The sequence below is a fragment of the Rhea pennata genome, chromosome 2 (assembly GCF_028389875.1).
Source record: "Rhea pennata isolate bPtePen1 chromosome 2, bPtePen1.pri, whole genome shotgun sequence".
Taxonomy (NCBI): Eukaryota; Metazoa; Chordata; class Aves; order Rheiformes; family Rheidae; genus Rhea; species Rhea pennata.
Genome location: NC_084664.1, coordinates 7,961,855 through 7,982,545, shown reverse-complemented (window position 1 = coordinate 7,982,545; position 20,691 = coordinate 7,961,855). Strand labels below are relative to the sequence as shown.

General features: G+C 37.9%; 1 protein-coding gene across 14 annotated transcripts in view; it reads left to right on the top strand.

The window, feature by feature from the left end:
• Positions 1-20,691, top strand: part of KMT2C (lysine methyltransferase 2C) — a 201,785-nt gene that overhangs the window by 160,665 nt on the left and 20,429 nt on the right. For 13 of the 14 annotated variants that reach the window (XM_062568808.1, XM_062568817.1, XM_062568814.1 and 10 more), the window contains 14 exons: positions 665-802; positions 973-1,005; positions 1,088-1,207; positions 3,308-3,446; positions 3,694-3,908; positions 4,032-4,105; positions 6,602-6,784; positions 7,439-9,310; positions 10,327-10,658; positions 11,491-13,310; positions 14,610-14,721; positions 16,264-16,342; positions 16,483-16,546; positions 19,353-19,585. In XM_062568808.1, the coding sequence (XP_062424792.1) occupies positions 665-802; positions 973-1,005; positions 1,088-1,207; positions 3,308-3,446; positions 3,694-3,908; positions 4,032-4,105; positions 6,602-6,784; positions 7,439-9,310; positions 10,327-10,658; positions 11,491-13,310; positions 14,610-14,721; positions 16,264-16,342; positions 16,483-16,546; positions 19,353-19,585 (5,414 nt within the window). The remainder of the gene's footprint in view (positions 1-664; positions 803-972; positions 1,006-1,087; positions 1,208-3,307; positions 3,447-3,693; positions 3,909-4,031; positions 4,106-6,601; positions 6,785-7,438; positions 9,311-10,326; positions 10,659-11,490; positions 13,311-14,609; positions 14,722-16,263; positions 16,343-16,482; positions 16,547-19,352; positions 19,586-20,691) is intronic. The other variant, XM_062568813.1, reaches the window with a different exon arrangement.

The following is a 20,691-nucleotide window of genomic DNA, read 5'->3' as shown; positions in this document are numbered from 1 at the left end:
TATTGAAATATCTTTTAAATACTAAAGTCTTCAGGGCTTTTGCAAAGATATTTCACTTTTGAGAGGGGTATTGACTTGTAAAGGATGTTATAAAATGTATATAATGCTTCCTCAGTATCCACAAATAACTTTGTCTAATATAACCTAGAATATTCAGTAGTTGCTTTTGAGATGGAAACCACTATCACTGTTTGATATTGGATACATATTAACAACACTTCAGTAGATATTTAATGTAATCGGCGTCTGAGTACAACTGAGGTATACCAGAATGAAACTAGTTGACTACTGGTGTGATGGTCTTCGAAATGCGAAGAAGTGGTATAGTGGAACAGTATACTGAAAACTATATGCTTGAAAACATCTCGTACCTCAGTTCAGTAGTCTTACTTCAACAAATTTTTCCCCTACTTCCAGTTTTCATTTCATTAAATTAGCATTCATTAAACAGTACAGCAAACTGGGAGGTAAATTAAGGGGTGTGGGGGGGTCTGTTTACTTTTTCTAATGAATGTCTGTCTTTGCCTTACCTTTCAAATTTTATAATGTCTTGATTTGTTGACACCTCAGCTCTAGAAAAAAATATGAAACAGTGTTATGCTCTTTATTCTGTGTCAGTAGGTTTTATTATTTATGTCTCACTAAATATTCTTTCCTCCTTCAGCTGGACTAGATATTGGTCCCATCTCTGATGATCCTTCTTCTCTGCCTCAGCCAAATATCAACCAGAGTTCACGTCCATTGAGTGAAGAACAGTTAGATGGAATCCTGAGCCCAGAACTAGACAAAATGGTCACAGATGGTAATTTGTTTGTACTTCATCTTGGTCTTCTAGAAAACTTAAGTAGATATCTCCTTTTCTTCTCAAATTATGCCTGTGCATTGTCAGATACCTATTTGCATTTAGTTACAGAATTAATTTTATTGCATTTTTGATAATTGTTCATTCTGTGTTATTTTTACTTTGCCCAGGTGCTATTCTTGGCAAATTGTACAAAATTCCAGGTATGTGTTCTGATCTTTGTTGTCTTTTATAAAATGTGGTTTATGAACAAGGCCAGCCAACTCATGCATAGCGTTCTTGCAGAGCTAGGAGGAAAGGATGTTGAAGACTTGTTCACAGCTGTGTTGAGTCCAGCAACCACACAGCCAGCTCCTTTGCCACAGCCTCCACCTCCACCTCAACTTATGTCCTTGCACACTCAGGGTATGTTTCTGTCTTAATTTAAGTAATGATAGCCTGGTAAAGGAAGTTGTGCATCTTCTAATACAGATACGAAAGTAGGATGAACGTTACTTTCCCCCTTTGCTAATTAGGGAATAGTACGGAATATGCGTGTAAATATTGCTAGTAGAAAAGGATAATTATTTTACGTTTTTATGATGTACTGGAGCTGTTATTTGGGCTGACACTTTCACATTCTGGAAATTTGTCTGTGAGAAAGTATGTGCTTTCTTTTGACATTACTTTTTAGTTACCTCTGAGTATCTCTTGCAGAGTAAGGAAAGATTCTGTATGACAGTGATTTGCTGAGTCTTAATTTCCTTAAGAGTTAAGTTTAACATGTTGATTAGTCCTATTCAAATAACAGAGAGGTGAGGCTAAATAATTTTGAAGTTTTTCTGGAAGATTGTCTTTTATTCTCTTTCTTACTACTAACATTTTCATTACCAATTCATCTCATGAGTTGATATATCACATTGTTACCTTTATATTGGAAGCGAGAAGACTAAGTTTATTTGTTGTTACCAGTAGAATGTGTTTAGAAGTATAAGCACAATTAAATGCACACTTTCCTCACTAGGCATTACCTATGGTCAGTTTTGCCTGGGCTCATGTAAAGAGCACCAATTCTGTTAAACTAGTAGAACAGAACCTAGTATGTAAATTGATTTCACCGTTTAAAAAAAAAGAGAGAAAGACAAAGAGAGAGAGGTTGGTTTCCTAGTTGGATGTATTTCCATAATAATGAAAGACTTCAGAAAGCCCTAGACATGAGAGAATTTAAAGCAAATAATAAGGTGATTTAAAACAAAAGATAATAGAAATATCGTTGGCTGTTTCCTGTTTATTTGGATACTTGCAGATATCTTCAGCATTTGAGCTCTGTAAGATTGTTTAAGTTTCTCTTTGTGGGAACTCTCACAATTATCAAGTTTTAAGTTTGTAATTTGGTTCAGTTATGGTGTAATGATCCACGTGTTTCTAGGAGATAAGCACTTCAGTAATGGGGAAGCTTGTATCAGGTTTCAGCAATTAAAATAAAACGAACACTCTCTGTTCTCATGAAGACATGCGATTCCAAAGCACAAATCAAGGGCCTAACTCTTCAGCCTGTTTCTTTGCCAGGCTTTCACAGTTACCATGTGCCATCTATTTACCAGTTATAATGAAGCATATTCTATTAAATTATAATTAAGTTATTTTCATGCAGACAGAACCTTCTACCTAGTGAATGTAACCTATAGGTTGGAAAACAGCATGAGAGAATACATGAGAAAATTATGTTTTCCTATAAATACATCAAATTCCCGACCTACTTACATGATTTTAGGAAAGTACATGAGCAAAATTATAATCTTACTTAAGTGACAGAGATTCAAAGGTCGGTGTTAATTCTTTATAGGAACATCTGCAAAGACCATCTGCTGGAGTAGATCTGCCTGTGTCACATTTTCCTAATATTTTAATCAAATAAAATTTTCTGCCCTAATATTACTAGGCTGGACATTTAATTACACTGCTGATGCTCATTTGACTAGATTTATCTATTTCATTGGTTACGCATTATGGAGTTAGTAGATAATGACGCTTACTTTGGTGCATTGCTGTCTCAGAAGAGGAAGTTTTTAATTCAGGTGGTTAATGATAATTCTACAAGGACTGAAAGCAACCATCTCCATGCTTGTTGCTTGGCAGCATAGATTTTTCTTTTCTTTGTGTAGCACTGGATCTGGATATAATAAATATGACAGACCAATAGTCTTTAAAAATACACCTCAATATAAAGTGTGGTACCATAGCATGGGCTAGTGGGAAAATTTTGAGAATCTATTTAAAAAGCAACTTATTTGCCAGACAAGGAAAAAATGTTTGCAGGGATGTGATGCAGTAGAAAAGAATCTCTTAAATCTGTAGGGAAGCAAAGTAAATCTTATCCAAAAATTTAAGGTTAGTATTATAAAATTTTAAAGCAGTTATTTTATCATTAGATGAGACATCTCTTCTTCACTGCCTTCACATTTCTATCTAAATCTCAAAAAGCACTCACCCTTTAAAACAATAATTTGAACTTCTTCTTTTTAGGAGAGAATGCATTTTCAAGAGTACCACTAATGAATGGTCTGATTGGTCCTAACCCCCATCTCCCTCACACAGCTTTGACTCCTGGAGGTGGACTAGGCACTTTCTCTCCCATAACACAGCAGCCATATACTGATACTAGGTAAGTCAAACCAAGGAATCAAAAATATATCTATTGTTTAGCATTTATCACTTGGGAGTGGTTGTTATTAATATTGTGGTATTGTTGATATTTTAAATATTTAGTTCTTGACAGCCAATACAAAAATTTCTGTGTTCTTACAGCCTGTTGACTACTGAAATAGCAAGCAAAATAATTACTTTGCTAATTCTTTTTCTTTATTGAGAGAAATCTATCTATAAAACAGTACTCTTCTCTGATTTGTCAGGGATAAGAATCCAGCATTCAGTCCAATGGTAAGTGATCCAAACAGTTCATGGGCACCATCAGCTCCGCCTTTGGAAGGTGAAGGTGATACAATGTCCAATGCTCAAAGAAGCACTCTTAAGTGGGAAAAAGAAGAAGCATTGGGTGAAATGGCAACTGTAGCGCCTGTTCTCTACACAAATATCAACTTCCCTAATCTAAAGGAAGAATTTCCAGGTGAGTGAATGATTTACTGAATGGATTCGAATGTTCTGTATCAAGTTATACATCTTTGTTTGAAAGAATTCATATAAAATAGACTTATCGAAATCTTGTATATTAACACTTTTTTGGTTGCAGACTGGGCTACAAGAGTGAAGCAGATTGCTAAACTGTGGAGAAAAGCAAGCTCACAGGAAAGGGCTCCATATGTGGTAAGAACAACTACCACTTGCATTTGCATGCCTTCAGACAAAATACATTTCATCTGTATGATTTTTGTTGGATTTTTAGGATAGATTAGGTACTGAAAGTTCACTATAAGAATGCCTTTGTAATTTAACTTCAAATACTTTTACCTATTTTCTCTGCTTTTCAGCCCTGAAATAGACTATAGTAAGGTTGTTAGGCAATCTAAAGACCTCAGCTCAGATGAGAATACTTACAGTTTCCACTTCTTTGCTATATTTGATTCATGTTTCAAGTCTTATTTGCTCTGTCTTTCTGCACAGAGTCTAACCAACTACTTCCAAAGGATAGTAACAAAACATAATGTGATCACCTTCTTCATGTGCCCCTCCCATCATTCTCTTTTCCTCATTAAGGATACTGAAGTTTTTCACTTGCTGAACTAACCATTCCAGAGGCTTCAGTACCCACATCCTACTTTACACACTTTCCTTTACACCCGTGGACTTACTTTGCTGATTCCCTTAAGTACTTACTCTCTTCTTTCTCTGCTTTTGCAGTGCGAACATATTTTGACAGCTTCCATGTTGTGGGAAGCATGAGCGACTCCCAGTTTTTCCTCTAAAGCATTCTCCTTCTTCACATCCAAGTCAGTGGAGCACAAATATTTGTCCTAGCTGTCCCAACCTTGGCCAGTGATTCCATTCTGTAGAACTTCTCTGGTCCAACTTTTGACCCTTCTGCTCTGTTGAAACTCTTCTTGTTAAAGATTGTCCACATGCAGATCTCAGAATCATCATTGATTTTGTTCTTTTTGAACTGCACAGCCATTATTGGCAAATGGACTTTTCTTTAATTTCCTGTTATTCTCTCCTGGGACTTACTTTTCCTCCGTTTCTTCACAACAGCAATTGGATGATCATTTTCCTTCTCAGTTTGTAGATTTCTGTGGATTTCTATGTTTTTATCTTCAGTCTCCTTTTCTTCCCCCTAGATTTTTCTAATCTGGTCTCATCAGCGAAGAAATTTGACTCCTATGTTGATAACTGAGAGCTTAAAAATGCCAACATAATCTACTGTGTAAATTAAAAACTCTCATTACGTTTATGACAGCTTTAGGAAGGTAAACTAGTTCTCCAAATTCAGTATGGGAGGAGGAGACTCAAACCACAGAGTTCCTGATTTTTCTGAACCCCTTCACACTTGAAACAATGCTTCCTATTGTTTTCTTTGAGACAACCTCATTATTCTACTGATTACTAAAGCCTGTAACTTCAGCACCATATTTAGTTGAGGATTTCTTCTCTGTGTTATTTACAAGATACTGTCCACTTAAATGCATAGATTTTTACTTAGGCATTTATCACTTAACAATTATTTCTGTTACTGAATTGTCTCTTTCACTGCTCTTAACAAATAGTATTCTTATTCTCCTGATGGATATCCAAACAGTAGCTGCAAAAATTATTTCCTTCATCTTTGGGAGGGTTGGAGGGCACATGCGTGTTCTCAGAGGTATATGCGTAGTTAGGAGCAGCTGTGTCCTCACAGAAGTTGCCTTCCATATACTCTTACCATTCGGCTGTTGCAAGTGTGCCTAGCATTTTGCGCACAAGAAATTGCTGCAGTACCTGTCTTGAGGAGCGTACATTCTGGGAGAATAACTAAAGGCTACATTAGAAATGAAATTCAGAGGAGGTTTCTTATGCTTTTACTGTAGGTTTTTAAATTTTCTTAGTATAACTGCTGTGACACTGCTGCTGTCATGGATGTCACTGTTTCTGTTTGTTTGTTTTATGGGGAGGAGGGGGAGGTTAAACCTTTTGTTAGGCAACCCTCATTTGAGAGCTGCAAATGAAATTGTGAAAAAGCAGATGTGAGGGTTTGATTCAGAAAAGGAAACACATTCCAGATTGGTAGCAAAAGAGACTCTTTGAAGCTTCTGTTAGATGTTTTAAAGTGTCAGTATTGCTTTTAAATGCCTCATTGAAGAGGAATTGCTATTGTTCGGTCCGTTTTTTCTTGATCCATAAGCCCATATTCTATGCTTGTACTGCTAACTTAACACAGACTGAGATCTATAGAGGCTGTTTAATAGAGTAGACTGTATTTTTCTTGTCACTGAAGTTCTCCACATTAGTGGCCTTTATTGATCCAAACATCATCAGCTATCTTCTTGTCTTCTGATTTCAGACTGCACCAATATGTGATTTGAAAGGTAAACTGGTGGATACACACTTTCTTGGCACAGTACAGTAGCTGAACGGAGGCTGTTAATACCGCTGTTCATAACTCAGATTTTTCTGTGTACTCTAGTTTAAACACAACATTTCTACAGAAATGAAGTCTTTTCAGTTTAGAGTTCCCTGCAGAATGGCAATAACTTGTTTTTCATCAGCATTTGTATGATTAAATCAGGCTACACGAGTAATTTGGTTGTAGATTTTGTAGAAATAATAGATGCAGTGCTTACACTTACCAAAAGAAAACAAGCCAAACTACATGTTTTTATCTTTTCCCAGCAAAAGGCCAGAGATAATAGAGCTGCTTTGCGCATCAATAAAGTACAGATGTCGAACGACTCCATGAAAAGGCAACAGCAACAGGATAGCATTGATCCTAGCTCTCGTATCGACTCTGACCTCTTTAAAGATCCATTAAAACAGAGGGAATCGGAACATGAGCAGGAGTGGAAATTCAGACAGGTGTGTTGTGTTTAGGATATTTCATTATTTTTATTGCTGCTTTTTATTGCATTGTTGGAATCTTTTTCTGTTGTAATAAAATCAGTTTTAGTCTTTCTTTGTAGAAGAGTGTAAATTCATGTGTCCTGCATAGGAGAAATATAGATGCTATTGGAAGAAAAGCTGTTTGCAAATGTTAGAAAACTCTGTTTTACAGTTCTGATTCTGAACACCTACCTATTACAGAAATGCATTATTCTTTCTCTGTATGACCAACTGTTGCAGTAGTTTATATACCGTATATTGCAGTAACTTTGTCCTGCAGACTCCATTGCTTTTAATTAGATCGGTATGTGTAGGGATCTCAGAGCCCATTACATCAGTGCTGCATCTTTCAGTACTTTCTTCTTCAGAGTATAAGGTTAGAAAGCAGTACTGCTCTTCAGGCAACCAGGTAAATGCTTCTTCCCAGGCAGTCAAAGTGCGTATGCCAAGTTAATTTAACTTTACAGATAGGCATGCACTCTGATCCTGTTGCATTTAAGATCTGGAATTATTCTTAGTTGGTCTTCAATATGTCCTAAAGTTTTAAATATTAATTCATTTTTAGTCATCAGAAAGACTATATACCCTAGATTTAAAAGTGTAACCTTTTTCCTCATAATTTTGAAACAGCAAATGCGTCAAAAAAGTAAGCAGCAAGCCAAAATAGAAGCCACACAGAAACTTGAGCAAGTGAAAAATGAGCAGCAGCAACAGCAGCAGCAGCAGCAACAGTTTGGTTCACAACAGCTTCTGAACCAGTCTGGCTCAGACACACCCAGCAGTGGGATACAGAGCCCTTTAACACCTCAGACAGGCAATGGAAGTATGTCTCCCGCACAACAGACATTCCATAAAGATCTATTTACAAAACAGCAGCTACCTGCTACACCTACTTCAGCATCCTCAGATGATGTATTCCTAAAACCACAAGCCCCACCCCCTACTCCAACCCGAATCCCAGTGCATGATTCACTGTCTCAGTCTCAGACTCCTCAGACATCTTCACAGCAGATGTTTTCTCCAGGTTCCACAAACACAAGACCTCCTTCTCCAATGGATCCATATGCTAAAATGGTGGGAACACCTAGACCAGCACCTATTAACCAAAACTTTGTTAGAAGAAATACCATTGCACCATTAGACACTTGTGCACCACAGTCATCTGTATCTAGGCCCATTCAGGTAACTGAACCATCAGGAAGCAGGCCTTCACCAGTCAGAGATTCATGTTCTTCATCTCCAGGTAGCAGTGATCCCTATGCAAAGCCACCAGACACACCCAGACCTGTCATGGCATCAGATCAGTTCTCCAAACCATTGGGAGTCTCAAGATCACCCATAGTTATGGAACAATCAGGGAAAGGTTCTTTACCAGCTGGAAGCAGTGATCCATTTACTAAACCAGCTCCTAGAACTGATACATTTCAGAGACAGAGGGTAACTTCTGCTGATGCATATGCACGTCCACCATTGACTCCTACCCCTGTTGATGGTAGCCCTGGACCCTTTAAAACTCCTATGCGCCCACCTCAGTCCCCACAAGATCCTTATGGATCAATGCCAGCTACACCAAGACGTGTTGCTGTTGATCCATATGAAAGGCCTGCTTTGACACCAAGGCCAGTGGATAACTTTTCTCATAATCAGCCTAGTGATCCATATAACCAGCCTCCCCTTACTCCCCATCCTGCGATAAAAGAGACTACTTTTGCCCATCCACCTAGGATAATGCGGCAACAGAGTGATTCTTTCCCTCAATCTGGGCCCATTTCAAGGCCAGCTTCTCAGGACCCTTACTCCCAACCTCCAGGTACTCCTCGGCCAGTTGCTGATCCTTATGCCCAACCTCCAGGAACTCCTCGACCCACCACAGTTGATCCATATATGCAGCAGCCACCAACACCAAGACCTGCTCAGCCAGCAGATTTATTCGCTCAGTCCTCAGCAAATCAGAGACATTCTGATCCATATGCCCAACCTCCTGGAACACCGCGGCCAGTTCTGAATGATCCTTATTCTCATCAACCAGCAACTCCAAGGCCAGGAGTTCCAGAGAGTTTTAACAGACCTGCAATGACAAGGCCAGGACTAATGCCAAATAGAGATCCTTTCCTGCAGACACCGCAGAACAGATTGCAAGGCACTTTTGTCAGGCCATCAGACCCATGTTCTCAAAGTCCTAGACCAGCAGCACCTGCAATAACAGATTCATTTAGCCATGGTCCAGCTGCTGCAGCACGTGACCCTTATGATCAGCCACCACTGACTCCAAGACCTCAGCCAGAATCTTTTGGAACTAGTCAACTAGCCCACGACACTGCTGAGCAGCCACGGCCTGGATCTGAGGGCAACTTCAGTGCATCTGCAAATTCTCCAATGAGTTCTCAAGCACAGCAATTTCCCAAAGTTTCACAAGTTCCTGGCCCAGCACCCACTACAGGAGTAACAGATACACAGAATACCATGAATATGTCTCAAGCAGATACTGAGAAATTAAGACAGGTGAGCATACTGTTTAATACTGATGATCTTAAAATTTTAAAAGCAGAAGAATTACCTGGAGTCGTCTTATATATTTGAAGTTACTTGGCATTAAACATAGCTGAGAGTTATCTCCCTTCGCTCAGTATGTTCATTTGGTCCTCCAGGATAGAGCCAGAATATTCAGAATATAAAATGTCAGTAATACTGGGGATCCAAAATGGGAGTGAGAGCCATTGCTGAAGCCATTGAAAATGTAGCTACTTGGTCTACTATAGTTCTTTCATCTGCAATGTGAAAAAGAGAAACACCTTGAAAGAATAGCTAATTCTATCCTATAATAAATGAGATATAGAGCTGATTGTCAATGGTAGCCAGTCAGTGACTTGTTTACCAATTGAAAGAAAGAGAATAGGCAGCAATCTTAGATGAGGCATCTGACTGTTTAGGTGATTATCATGTTGAAGTGAATCCTATCGTTGGATGTTCTGGAGGGATTCGCTCCAGGCTTTTGTCAGTGAATATTTGGCAATAAGCTCTTGCTGAGAGGTAGAATTACATTGTATTTGGGAAAGTTGCTCAGTCTTTTGCCTCATAAAAGCCATGAGAAGTGGATTTAGCACAAACATCCATAGTATTAATCATACAGAGTCAGAGTACATTTTGCAACTGCAGTTTAAACCTTTAGCTGAGTTTTCTTCAGAGGACCTCCAGTCACCTTTCTCCCTCAGAGTGTACCATTTCATATGATAAAAGGGCCCTTATTATTGGAATAGAAGAATTGAAAGAGCATTGCTTGTAAGTTATTTAGTAAAATAGGTCCACCTCATACACTTTTGACAAGTGGTCTGGAGGTAAAAAGTTATGTTATCGATATCTTGCACCATGTGATCTTTTAACTTGTGATTGTGGTGGTTTATAATGTTTTTCTATAGTGAGTGGAGAAGAATTTCTTTCCTCCAAAAGGCTTAACCTAGTGGAGTGTAACACATGAAAATATATCAGTGTCAAGCACAATGATTTTTTTTTCTTTACAGCGCCAGAAATTACGTGAAATTATTCTGCAGCAGCAGCAGCAGAAGAAGAATGCGGTCCGTCAGGAAAAGGCTTTACAGGATCCAGCAGCTTCTGGAGCTCCCCATGGAGCTCCTCTTCAGCATTGGCAACAAGACAATTTAAATCAGATTTTTAACCGCCCTCCTCCTCCATATCCTGGAAATATTAGGTCTTCTGTTGTCCCTCCAGGTGGGCCAAGGTTCACAGTATTTCCTAAAGATCAACGTGGACCATTTCCTGTTGATGGGCAATTCAATAGACCTCAGTTTCCACGCGATATGAATGCCATGGGGATGAGACCTCATGGTCTTAGGTAAGCTCTTTGATGCCTTAAAATGGGGTATTGCAGTGGTAGCTCTAAACTTACTGGATCTGTTGGTTAATGAGATTTTGAATGAAAAATCACCTGTGTGGTTTACACTAGCCAGTAATCTTACTGAAGTCAGGATGTGCAGTGAGCGAAGTATTCCTGTAAGCTTCTGTAAAAGTAGAATGTGTGTTTTACACTTTGTTGTGCTTTTTACTGGAAATTATTCAAAAATAAAAACGGAGGAACTGCAATACTTACGGAAGTACAGATGAGATGAAAGATCTTGTCCCCTATTGTTTTTGGACACTTATTTAAAAAAAAAATTGAAAAGTCTGACTGGCTTTGATGCCTTCATATTGAATAAATGACGTATTTTTGTTCTCATTTATAAAGACTGATCAAACTGTGACTTCTGTCTGTGTCATTTTTAGAATGAATGTGTGGTGTAAAATGAATACCAATAGTGATATGTTTTTTAATCTTGAGAATTATTCTTTTCAATACTTTGGATTTTTTCAGTAATTTCTAAATACATGTAACATTATTTTAGACTTACTTAATTGAAGTTGTGGTTTATTTATTAAGATAGTTCTTACTTCACAGTTTTCTATCTATTTTATTGGAATTGAAAGCAAGCTGTTTGTTAAACATAATCAAAGCAATTATTTATTTCAGTCATAAAGCTTCTTTAAATATAAGCATTTTTATTCAAAATATTTAAATATTGTATTGAATGCATTATATAAAGCATTTTGGTGAATAGTAATTTAGTAAATATACCAGGTTAGGCAGTCCTAAGGAAAAAGATAATTTAGTCTTTAATACTTTATTTTAGATTTGGGTTTCCAGGAGGTGGCCATGGTCCACCATCAGGTCAAGAACGTTTCCTCGGTCCTCAGCAGCCAATGCAACGCCCTGGAGTTCCACCGCAGCTGAGAAGATCTCTTTCTGTTGATATGCCAAGACCAGCAAACAATCCACAAATAAATAACTCATCTGGGATCCCTCAACATTTTCCTCCACAGGGAATTCAGGTTCAACAGCACAATATATTGGGTCAGGCATTTATTGAGTTACGTCACAGAGCTCCTGATGGCAGGCCAAGGCTTCCTTTTAATCCTTCGGCTACAAATGTTATGGATGCAGCACCACATCAAAGACATGCAAGTTTTATACCCAGGCAGGAGTTTCCAGGCCCAAGGCAGGCAGAACCACTGAGACATAGTTCTCAGGGTATATCTAGCCAGTTGCGGGTGTCTACAAGTTTGGAGCATATGCCACAGTCCCAGCAAGATCAAATCAATTCTGACAACCCACCTGCACTTGTAATAAGTTCTCTAAGTCATCCACCAGTTGCTGATGCTTTTCCAGGGCCGTCTTTGCCCACATCGGCACCAAGTGAAGAATCTGCAAATTTACAGGTTTCCGACCAGCCAGCTGATAGTCTAGAAGAAAAGCTTGATCCTGATGATCCTGCTGTAAAAGATTTAGATGTGAAAGACCTTGATGGTGTTGAGGTCAAGGATTTAGATGATGAGGATCTGGAAAATTTGAACCTAGACACAGAGGATGGAAAAGGAGATGAATTAGATACCTTGGACAATTTGGAAACAAATGATCCTCACCTTGATGACCTTCTAAGATCTGGAGAATTTGATATAATTGCATATACAGACCCAGAACTTGATCTGGGGGATAAGAAAGGAATGTTTAATGAAGAATTAGATCTTGGTGTCCCCATTGATGACAAGTTAGATATCCAGAGCAAGACAGAAGAACCAAAACAGAAGGAACAAGGTGATAGAATTATTGCCCCTTCTGAGACTCTGTCCCCACAGAAGAAATCTGCTACAGAAAGTGAAATTAAAACAGAAGTACTTTCTCCAAACACTCATGAGGAGAAGAAGAATGAAAATGAAAAAGGCGATGGAAATAATGAATCTACAAGTACTCAACAGGCTGCTGAAATGGAGATAAAGGATGGAGAAAAGGCTTCCATGCAGCCAGCAAACCCAGAATTCCCTGACAAAACTCCTGTTGTTCCTGTTCAAGAAACAACTGTGCCTAGTTCAGATGCTCAAGGATCTGCTCCACTGCCTGTTCAAGGAGTAGCAAGTTCCTGCAATATTTCTGGGTCCACACCAGTCCTCTCAAGTTTGCTAGCTAATGAAAGCTCAGATAACTCTGAAGCAAGGACGCTAGGATCTCCAGCTCAGTCTTTGCCAGCAACACAAATGAACCATTCATCAGGTATTCCACAAACACTAATGACACCTGGTGGACAGATCTTGGAAAACACTTTAAATACAAATTTGACCATGGTTCCACGAATAAACCATAATTTTTCTCAAGGGTCACCAAATCCAGGTTTTATGCAGGGTCAGTCAGCTAATCATAACTTTGGGCCAGGACAAACCTCTAATCAAACTGTGACTGTAACAAACCGTCCTGGTCCCAGTAGCTTATCTGGCCCCCAACAGATAATGCTCCCTCAACCGTTAGCTCAGCAACAAAATCGAGAGAGACCACTTCTGCTGGAGGAGCAGCCGCTTCTACTACAGGATCTTTTGGATCAAGAAAGGCAGGAGCAGCAGCAGCAGCGACAGATGCAAGCCATGATTCGCCAACGTTCGGAGCCATTTTTCCCCAATATTGGTATGTAGACGACCTGTTTGTTAAAGGATTTGTTAAAAAATAAACAGCTAAATAGTATCTAGCACCAAAAGAAGCATACAGGTATTTGGACTCTGAAGTTGGCCTAACAAAAAGCAGCCTAGCTAATAGGTATAATGGAAGTCTGGGAATTGAGCATGTAGGTGAAGCTGTGAACTCTGTGTCAAAGTTCCTGTTGACCTCACTGTGATCAGGATAACACCATGTTACTACTGAATTTGGCATCATCCCTTTCATGTACTCTCTTAATGCTTCAGTTTCTCATTTGTGAAACGGAATGGCTGAAAATACAGCTTTTGCAAGCAATAAAATGATGAAGTGCGATAGCTGGCCTTGATATTTGACCTGTTAATTTTCGGTTTAGGATTGTTTTATTACGTTGTTTTGCAGTGTTCAAAGTGGCTCAAGGAAAGGAATAATTGAAAGCTGTATTATTAACTCACATGAAATCTAGGCAAGGCACAAAAGCATCACAAAAAATTCTGCACATACTAAAAGCACTTAAGATAAATGATCCTTTCCTGTTTAATATAACATAGCAGATGGGGAATTAAGATAGACAACGTCATTGTGCTGTCATTCAGTTGTTATTAATAAAATATGAAAATTGGCTATCAAGTCTGTCCATAAGACAAATCTAGCATACACCAAAGTGGCAGCTCGTATTCACAGTGTGGCTGGAACATTCTCCTTGAAGAGGAACATCAGTCGTGTTTGTTCCGCTGTGTGTGGGGGGCAACTGAATGGACAGAAAGCAGGACAGAGGCACAGATTACGGTGCTTATCCTTTCCAGATGCTCCAAGTGGTGTGGGCCTTTCTGGTGGTAGTACGGCCAATAATTACAGAGCAACTTAACAGGTTTCGTTAGGGTATGTTGGTGTTATTGTATCAATATTGCCAACTGAACTCACAGAAACAAGTCTTCTTCTAGATTCTTAATCTATTGAGTCATAGACTAGGTATGATTTAGAGCCCCTCTCAAATGGGTCTGCTTTTCCTGTGTGTGTCTTGGCTGAGGACAGGAAGCTTTCTGTGTGTTGTAAATGGCACTATTGATCTTGTATTCAAGGTAGTTGCTGCTGAAGTATTTCTTAGAGGATGCATGAGCCTACATATTAACCAGTAATTTTGAAGTGGAGAGGAAAAGCAGATTTGAAATAATTATGCGGCTACATTGTCTTACTGATGATTTCTGCATAAACTAGGTCTGAACAAGTCAGTTGTAGTTACAGTCATGTGATGTTCAGCTATGTAAATGACTTACTGTTTTTCTTTTATAGATTTTGATGCGATTACTGATCCTATAATGAAAGCAAAAATGGTAGCTCTTAAGGGGATCAATAAAGTAATGGCACAGAGTAACATGGGGATGCCACCAATGGTTATGAACAGGTAAGTAAATGCTTGATAGTGTTTTTTAGGTCTACAAAATGTAGAAGGAACAATAGCACTAGGGGAACTGTGCAATATAAATGAAAAACTTCAAGGTAAGGAAGGATCTATTTATCATGAAGTCCATGCTAGTACTGTTTTACTGTATCCTAAGAATAAAGTGAGTATGACAGTGAAAGCAGTAGAAAGGATTAAAACTCAATAGATCTATGTTCTGATCATAATGCCATTGGTCTACTCAACAAGCATGGCTTCACTCTTGATTTCTCTCTTGTTTTCCTGCTTGCTGATTATGTAATGACACATCTCCTGTACATTGTGTTCGAAAACTGTTGAGGACCATGTAACACTTCCATCTTTATTTTGCAGGATAGTGTTCAATGCTGTGTATAGTTTATATTTAGCCCGAGTAACAGAATTTTCATCATCTCTATAAATCTATTCTGTGGACAAAAGTAGCTAACTATGAATTGTCTAGACTTCACTATGACAGTCCTTGTCAGACATAGGGAATATATAGGCCTGATATGGTCTGTAGCTTTTATTTTTCTCTAGGTCTTAAAACAGCACACTTTTTTCCTTTTCTCAACACATACTTCAGTGCTATCTGATAGTATGTGGCTTACCAAAGATGTTTGGAAGGCCAACTTGATCTTTATAAGAAGATTTTGCACTCTAACCCAATTATTATATTTTATTACACAGTATATTACACAAATGTATACTCATCTTTTGTACTACTAGTATAGTTGTATATTTTATATATGTATATATGTAAAATATATATTAATATGTTATATTACTGCAACCTGATCGGGGTAACCTGCACAAGCAGAAGATTCTAACTGCTCAGATGCTAGTTAGATAGTTTATGTTCTCTGGTTTATCTTTCTATTTCAAGATACAATAAGAAAAAAGAAATTTAATCCGTGCTCCATCACTATTATGTACAGAAGTTTGCGTTCTTCTACACTCTTACCTTAGACTAAGATCTTCTGAATTGTCTGGTTTTGCTTTGTGAAGTTACATTGTCTGAAAGTTATTACAGGGGCTTGTTTAAACTGTTTTTGAAACCCAAAATACGTCTACCCTACTGTAGTGACTGTGTTGCCATCATACCTAACACATTAAATCTCTTTTTTTTATCATTCCATGTTTTAATTTTTATCATTACAATACATGTTATATGTAAAATATAAGTATAGATGTTTCTTATGTCATTTTTGTTTAGATTGCTCCCTTGCGTCTTCACTACTAGTAAAATACCATGTTTACTAATTTTACCATAATATGTCATGTTTAGTTCATCTCTATGAAAAGAATCGAATGCAATAGTTTAAATTTAGAGCAAAGTGTTGTAGGATCAAATGAGAAATACTATTTTCCACACCTTGGAGAAGTTTGGTGTAGATGTTCAAGCAAATATCTGTAAAGCATTTAGATGTTTTGTATAACTTCAGTTTAATACAAACCATAGTCTCTCTTCTAAAATACCCACCAATTTTAAAATTACAGTTTCATCTTCTGTTTGTGTATCAATAGGTTTCCCTTTATGGGGCAGTCAGTGCCAGGGGCTCAGACCAGTGAAGGCCAAAATCATATGCAGCAAGCAATCACACAGGTAATACAACTTGATATGAGATACATAGCAAAAGTGCCTAATAAAGTGTCTAAAAGTGCCTAATAAAGGCTGTTTTTTTTTTTTTTTTAATTGAATCATGATTTAATTTCCTTGTCTGTGTATTTTTCTGAAATTTCTAGGATGGAAATTTGACTCCTCAGATTTCTAGGCCTAATCCTCCAAATTTTGGTCCTGGTTTTGTCAGTAAGTACAGATTGAATAATTTATTGTATGTTGATATTTCGTTCTAGAGTTTCTTTTTTGTTGTTGTTGTTGTTTTTAATAAAATGCCAATATATGGATATTTCTTTCCAAAAATATTTTCTTAGCTTGACTCATTTGTCCTTCTAAATTAGCACCATTTCATCATTATGATACCAATTTATAAAAGGACACATAGTAAATGATATTAACAATTTGTCTAAAAAAGTGTCCTCAAAGAAATACCATGGGGAAAGAGGGGAACAAAGCAAAGCTGAGTTTTCTGATATTAGTCACAAAGAGTAATAAAGAATTATTTGGATCATCATTTGGATTTGTGTCAAAATAGAGTTCTATTTATTACTTGACAGACTGCTGGCTGAAAAATCTAGCCTTTTGTTATACTGTAGTATTCTTAGCTCAGTGAGAGTAGCAGTCTACATTGATAGGCTATCTTTCATTTAAGAAACGAAAGATTTTGTGTAGCATCATTGTCAATTTAAAAAATATGAATAAAAGCCTTTCAGGTCTTAGTTAAGCAAGACTGGGTGGGAACCACAGTTGATGAAACAGTTACTTATATCACCAGTAGTTTGCATTCCTTACTTCTACTTGCATAAGGCTATTTGTAGATCTTAGTGTCTAAAATAAGAATTGTTAGCAAAAATTAATACTAAGGATATGTTGGGAGGGAAAGACACATTAAAAAAAAGCGCTGCTGTCACTGCAAAAGCTTTACTTAATATTTATTAATAGAAACAGAAGTAAACACTTTTACTTTTTACAAAACTGGAGTAGCAGTATTAAACGGCAATGAGAAATTTTAGGAATGTTTTCTGTATTAATTTCCAGTAAGATTTTAAATGACACTCAACAGTGGTCTGGCTCTGCTGGGGGGAGAGTTGGAGATGGTTCTGAGAATGTCAGAAAACCTGTTTTTCATTTCAGTGGCATTTATCTGGAACTAGTTAATATTTCAGTACTTTCATTTGCACTTCCAGTTTCTCCTGTCTGCAGTTATTCTCCATCATTTCCACTCAGTTGTCACTTCAGGTTTTATGATTAGTTTCACAGAATTTATCAGTGGAAGAATCGATGCCCCACGAGACTGTAGATAGCTCTGTGAATTGATTTAGTAGAGCCGTTAGATTCAGTGACCATCTCTGCAGCAGCAACAATTAATATAGGTAGGGACTGGAGCACAAGGAAGATATGGTTGTGCTGAAATCACGCTGACATACCCATGCCTTTATTCTTTATATGAGATAAACTTTCTTTATAAGGGAAATTCTATACTCGATTCTTGATTATCCGGTTTGTTGCCACAGTGTTATCATGAGACAAGTGATCTTGTCATCAAGCCTTGTTGCTTCTTTCTGGGCTTAGCACAGCTAAGAGTGTTCCTGGACATGATTGCTTTGACTCCAGGAAAAATATCTGAAAACCATAGATTTCTCAGTCATGAGCCTCAGAGCAAATCAGCATCTCTCATTTGTGAAAAGAGTGATGTCAGAGTTATAGGCTGTGTTTGAATGCATTTATTTGTGGGAGGGAAAAGGCCCTGGCTGCTGAATGCCCTCTGGTGAGGATCAAAAGTTATGCGTATACAGAAGACAAGTTGTAAAGAGCTTGTTTTTTCAGTTCATTTTCTTGCAGTGACTTTAACTTGTAGTTTGTATTTTAATTCATAATTCTAAAAAAAGTTATTCAGAAATATCTCATGTAGTCCAAATTTTCAGCCATTTCTAAAAAATGAATCAAGTCCTTCCCCCTTCAGAATTTATTCTATTCTTAAGGATTTTTAAGATGTCTCTCAAATGAAAAGAAGCTTTAAACACTGTCTATGATTAGAAATGAGTGCTTTGTTACACTTCTGAGTATGAATTTATACTTCTGCTTTTGGACTCCTACTATTTCAGTTTTTGTGATAGAGAGTGGTTTTGAGTTGGTTTCAGCTGAAAGCATTTCATCAGTTTACATTTATGTGGCTGGAGAGAATGCCTTTCTCCACTATCTTGCATGTTTGTTATTGGAAGTGTTGTGGCCTTATGATATTGTTGTTCTTGGGTTTTTTGTTAAGTTCTGCAGTGCAGGTTAAATAAGTTGTACCTCTGTCTTAATTTGCCTTCTTAATTAGCAATCTCAGTTTAGTAGTGTTCAGATTACCTTGCACTCCTTACAGGCTTGAAGTTGAATAGGATGATGGAGTGGGACTTGATTTTTGTAACAGGAGATAGGTCTTGACATACATTTCCAATCGCAGATACTATCTGTCTTTCATTTCATGAATGCCTGGTGGATGTTTATAAGTTTAGTTTGATTTGTTCTTAGAAGATGTAACAAAAAATAGATGTAAATGTACACAACTGTTCTATGCACCAGAATTAATTAGGCTCTGTCTCCTGTAAATTTGGATCTCTAATCTCTTAATTTCTTTCCTTCACCAGGGTACTTCAGCGTTGCCTGTTTTGTAGCATAGCAGGGTACCAATGGATTCTGTAGCTGGTTTCAAAGCTGAGTGTGCTATCTGGCTAGCAAGCGCACACTTACTGACTAGACAGTTGGCAGGCATCTCTCAACATTAAGGGACTAAGTTAAAACTGCTTTCTCTCAAGGCAATAGTTTGGATCTCTCTTTTCTCATATCACTCTAAGAACTTAATATCTCTGAGACCTCAACCCCTCAGTTAAATTTGGCTGAACTTGATCAGCAGGTTCACAAAATAAGAAGAGAACTTATTAAATTTCATCTCTAAAAGCTAGATTCTATGGGATGAGATCATATCATTCTTTATTTCCCCTGTCTCTAGATGATTCACAAAGAAAGCAATATGAGGAATGGCTACAAGAAACACAACAACTTCTTCAAATGCAACAGAAGTACCTTGAGGAACAAATTGGAGCACACAGAAAATCAAAAAAAGCACTCTCAGCAAAGCAGCGTACAGCCAAGAAGGCTGGCCGTGAGTTCCCAGAAGAAGATGCAGAACAGCTTAAACATGTAACTGAGCAGCAAAGTATGGTACAGAAACAGCTAGAACAGGTAATCATGTGGAAGAAAAAATAATCACCGTAATACTGAGCTCTCATACTAGTGTGACTCTTCCCTTTAAATCTGTTAAAATATTAATTAAAATAGTTAAATATAGTAGAGCTTGTGTGAAAGGAACCACACCCTGTCATATTTTGCATGAGTGGCAGCATCACTCTGGGTTGTGAGTGACACTGGAATTGCAGGAGAAGGTGCTGCAGCAAAAGTTACAGCAAAAAGCTGGTTTAGTGCTTTGGGAAGAGGGGAAATTGTTTAGCAGAATTATCTGCAGTGGAGTTGCTGGTGCTACGAAGAGCATTAATGAAATATTCAGATTGTGGAGGAGGAATTTCTTAGCATGTAGGGTTCTGTTTCAAGCTTGAACAAGTCTCGTAACAGACTTTTTCAGATTTCTTGGTTATATGCCATCTAAATGTTACTGTTTGAAATGTTATTGTAATCTCTTTTCATTATATCTCTAACATTAGTGGATTTTTGTGATCTGTCTTGTTCCTAGACCCTTATTATCAGAGCATTATCTGTTACCATATCCTGGAATAATGTAGGTTGGAAGGGATATCTGGAAATCATCTAGTTCAGCCTCCTGATCAAAGCTGGACTAGCTTCACAGATCAGGCTCTCAGGGCCTTGTCCAGTCAAGTTCTGAGAGTCTCCCAAGAACAGAGATTTTCCAGTCTCTCTAGGCCTTTGTTCCAGTGCATAATTACTTTTCATTCTGTGTGTGTGTTGGGGGGGGGGGGGGAATTCTCCCTATATTCAGGTGGAATTTCACTTGCTGCATCTTGTAACCATGACTGTAGTAACTGAGGTTAAAGTTAAGTCTACGATTGTTCTGATAAACCTATGGTTTGGCCAACAGTATTGAGTGCGGTTTTCCTCAAGACATCATTTATATATTGTCTGGCATGATGCCTCCTTATTGTATAAGTGGGGAATCTTTTCATTGTCAGGAACAAATAGACGTGCCAAATATTAAACACTTTGGAGTTACCCTTTATTGAGGTGAAGGGAAAATTTGGCAGCAGGCTCCTTGAACTGAAGTCATTAGTGGTACATGACCCCCAGGTTCTTGCTGCAGTGGTGCCTCAGAAGTATGC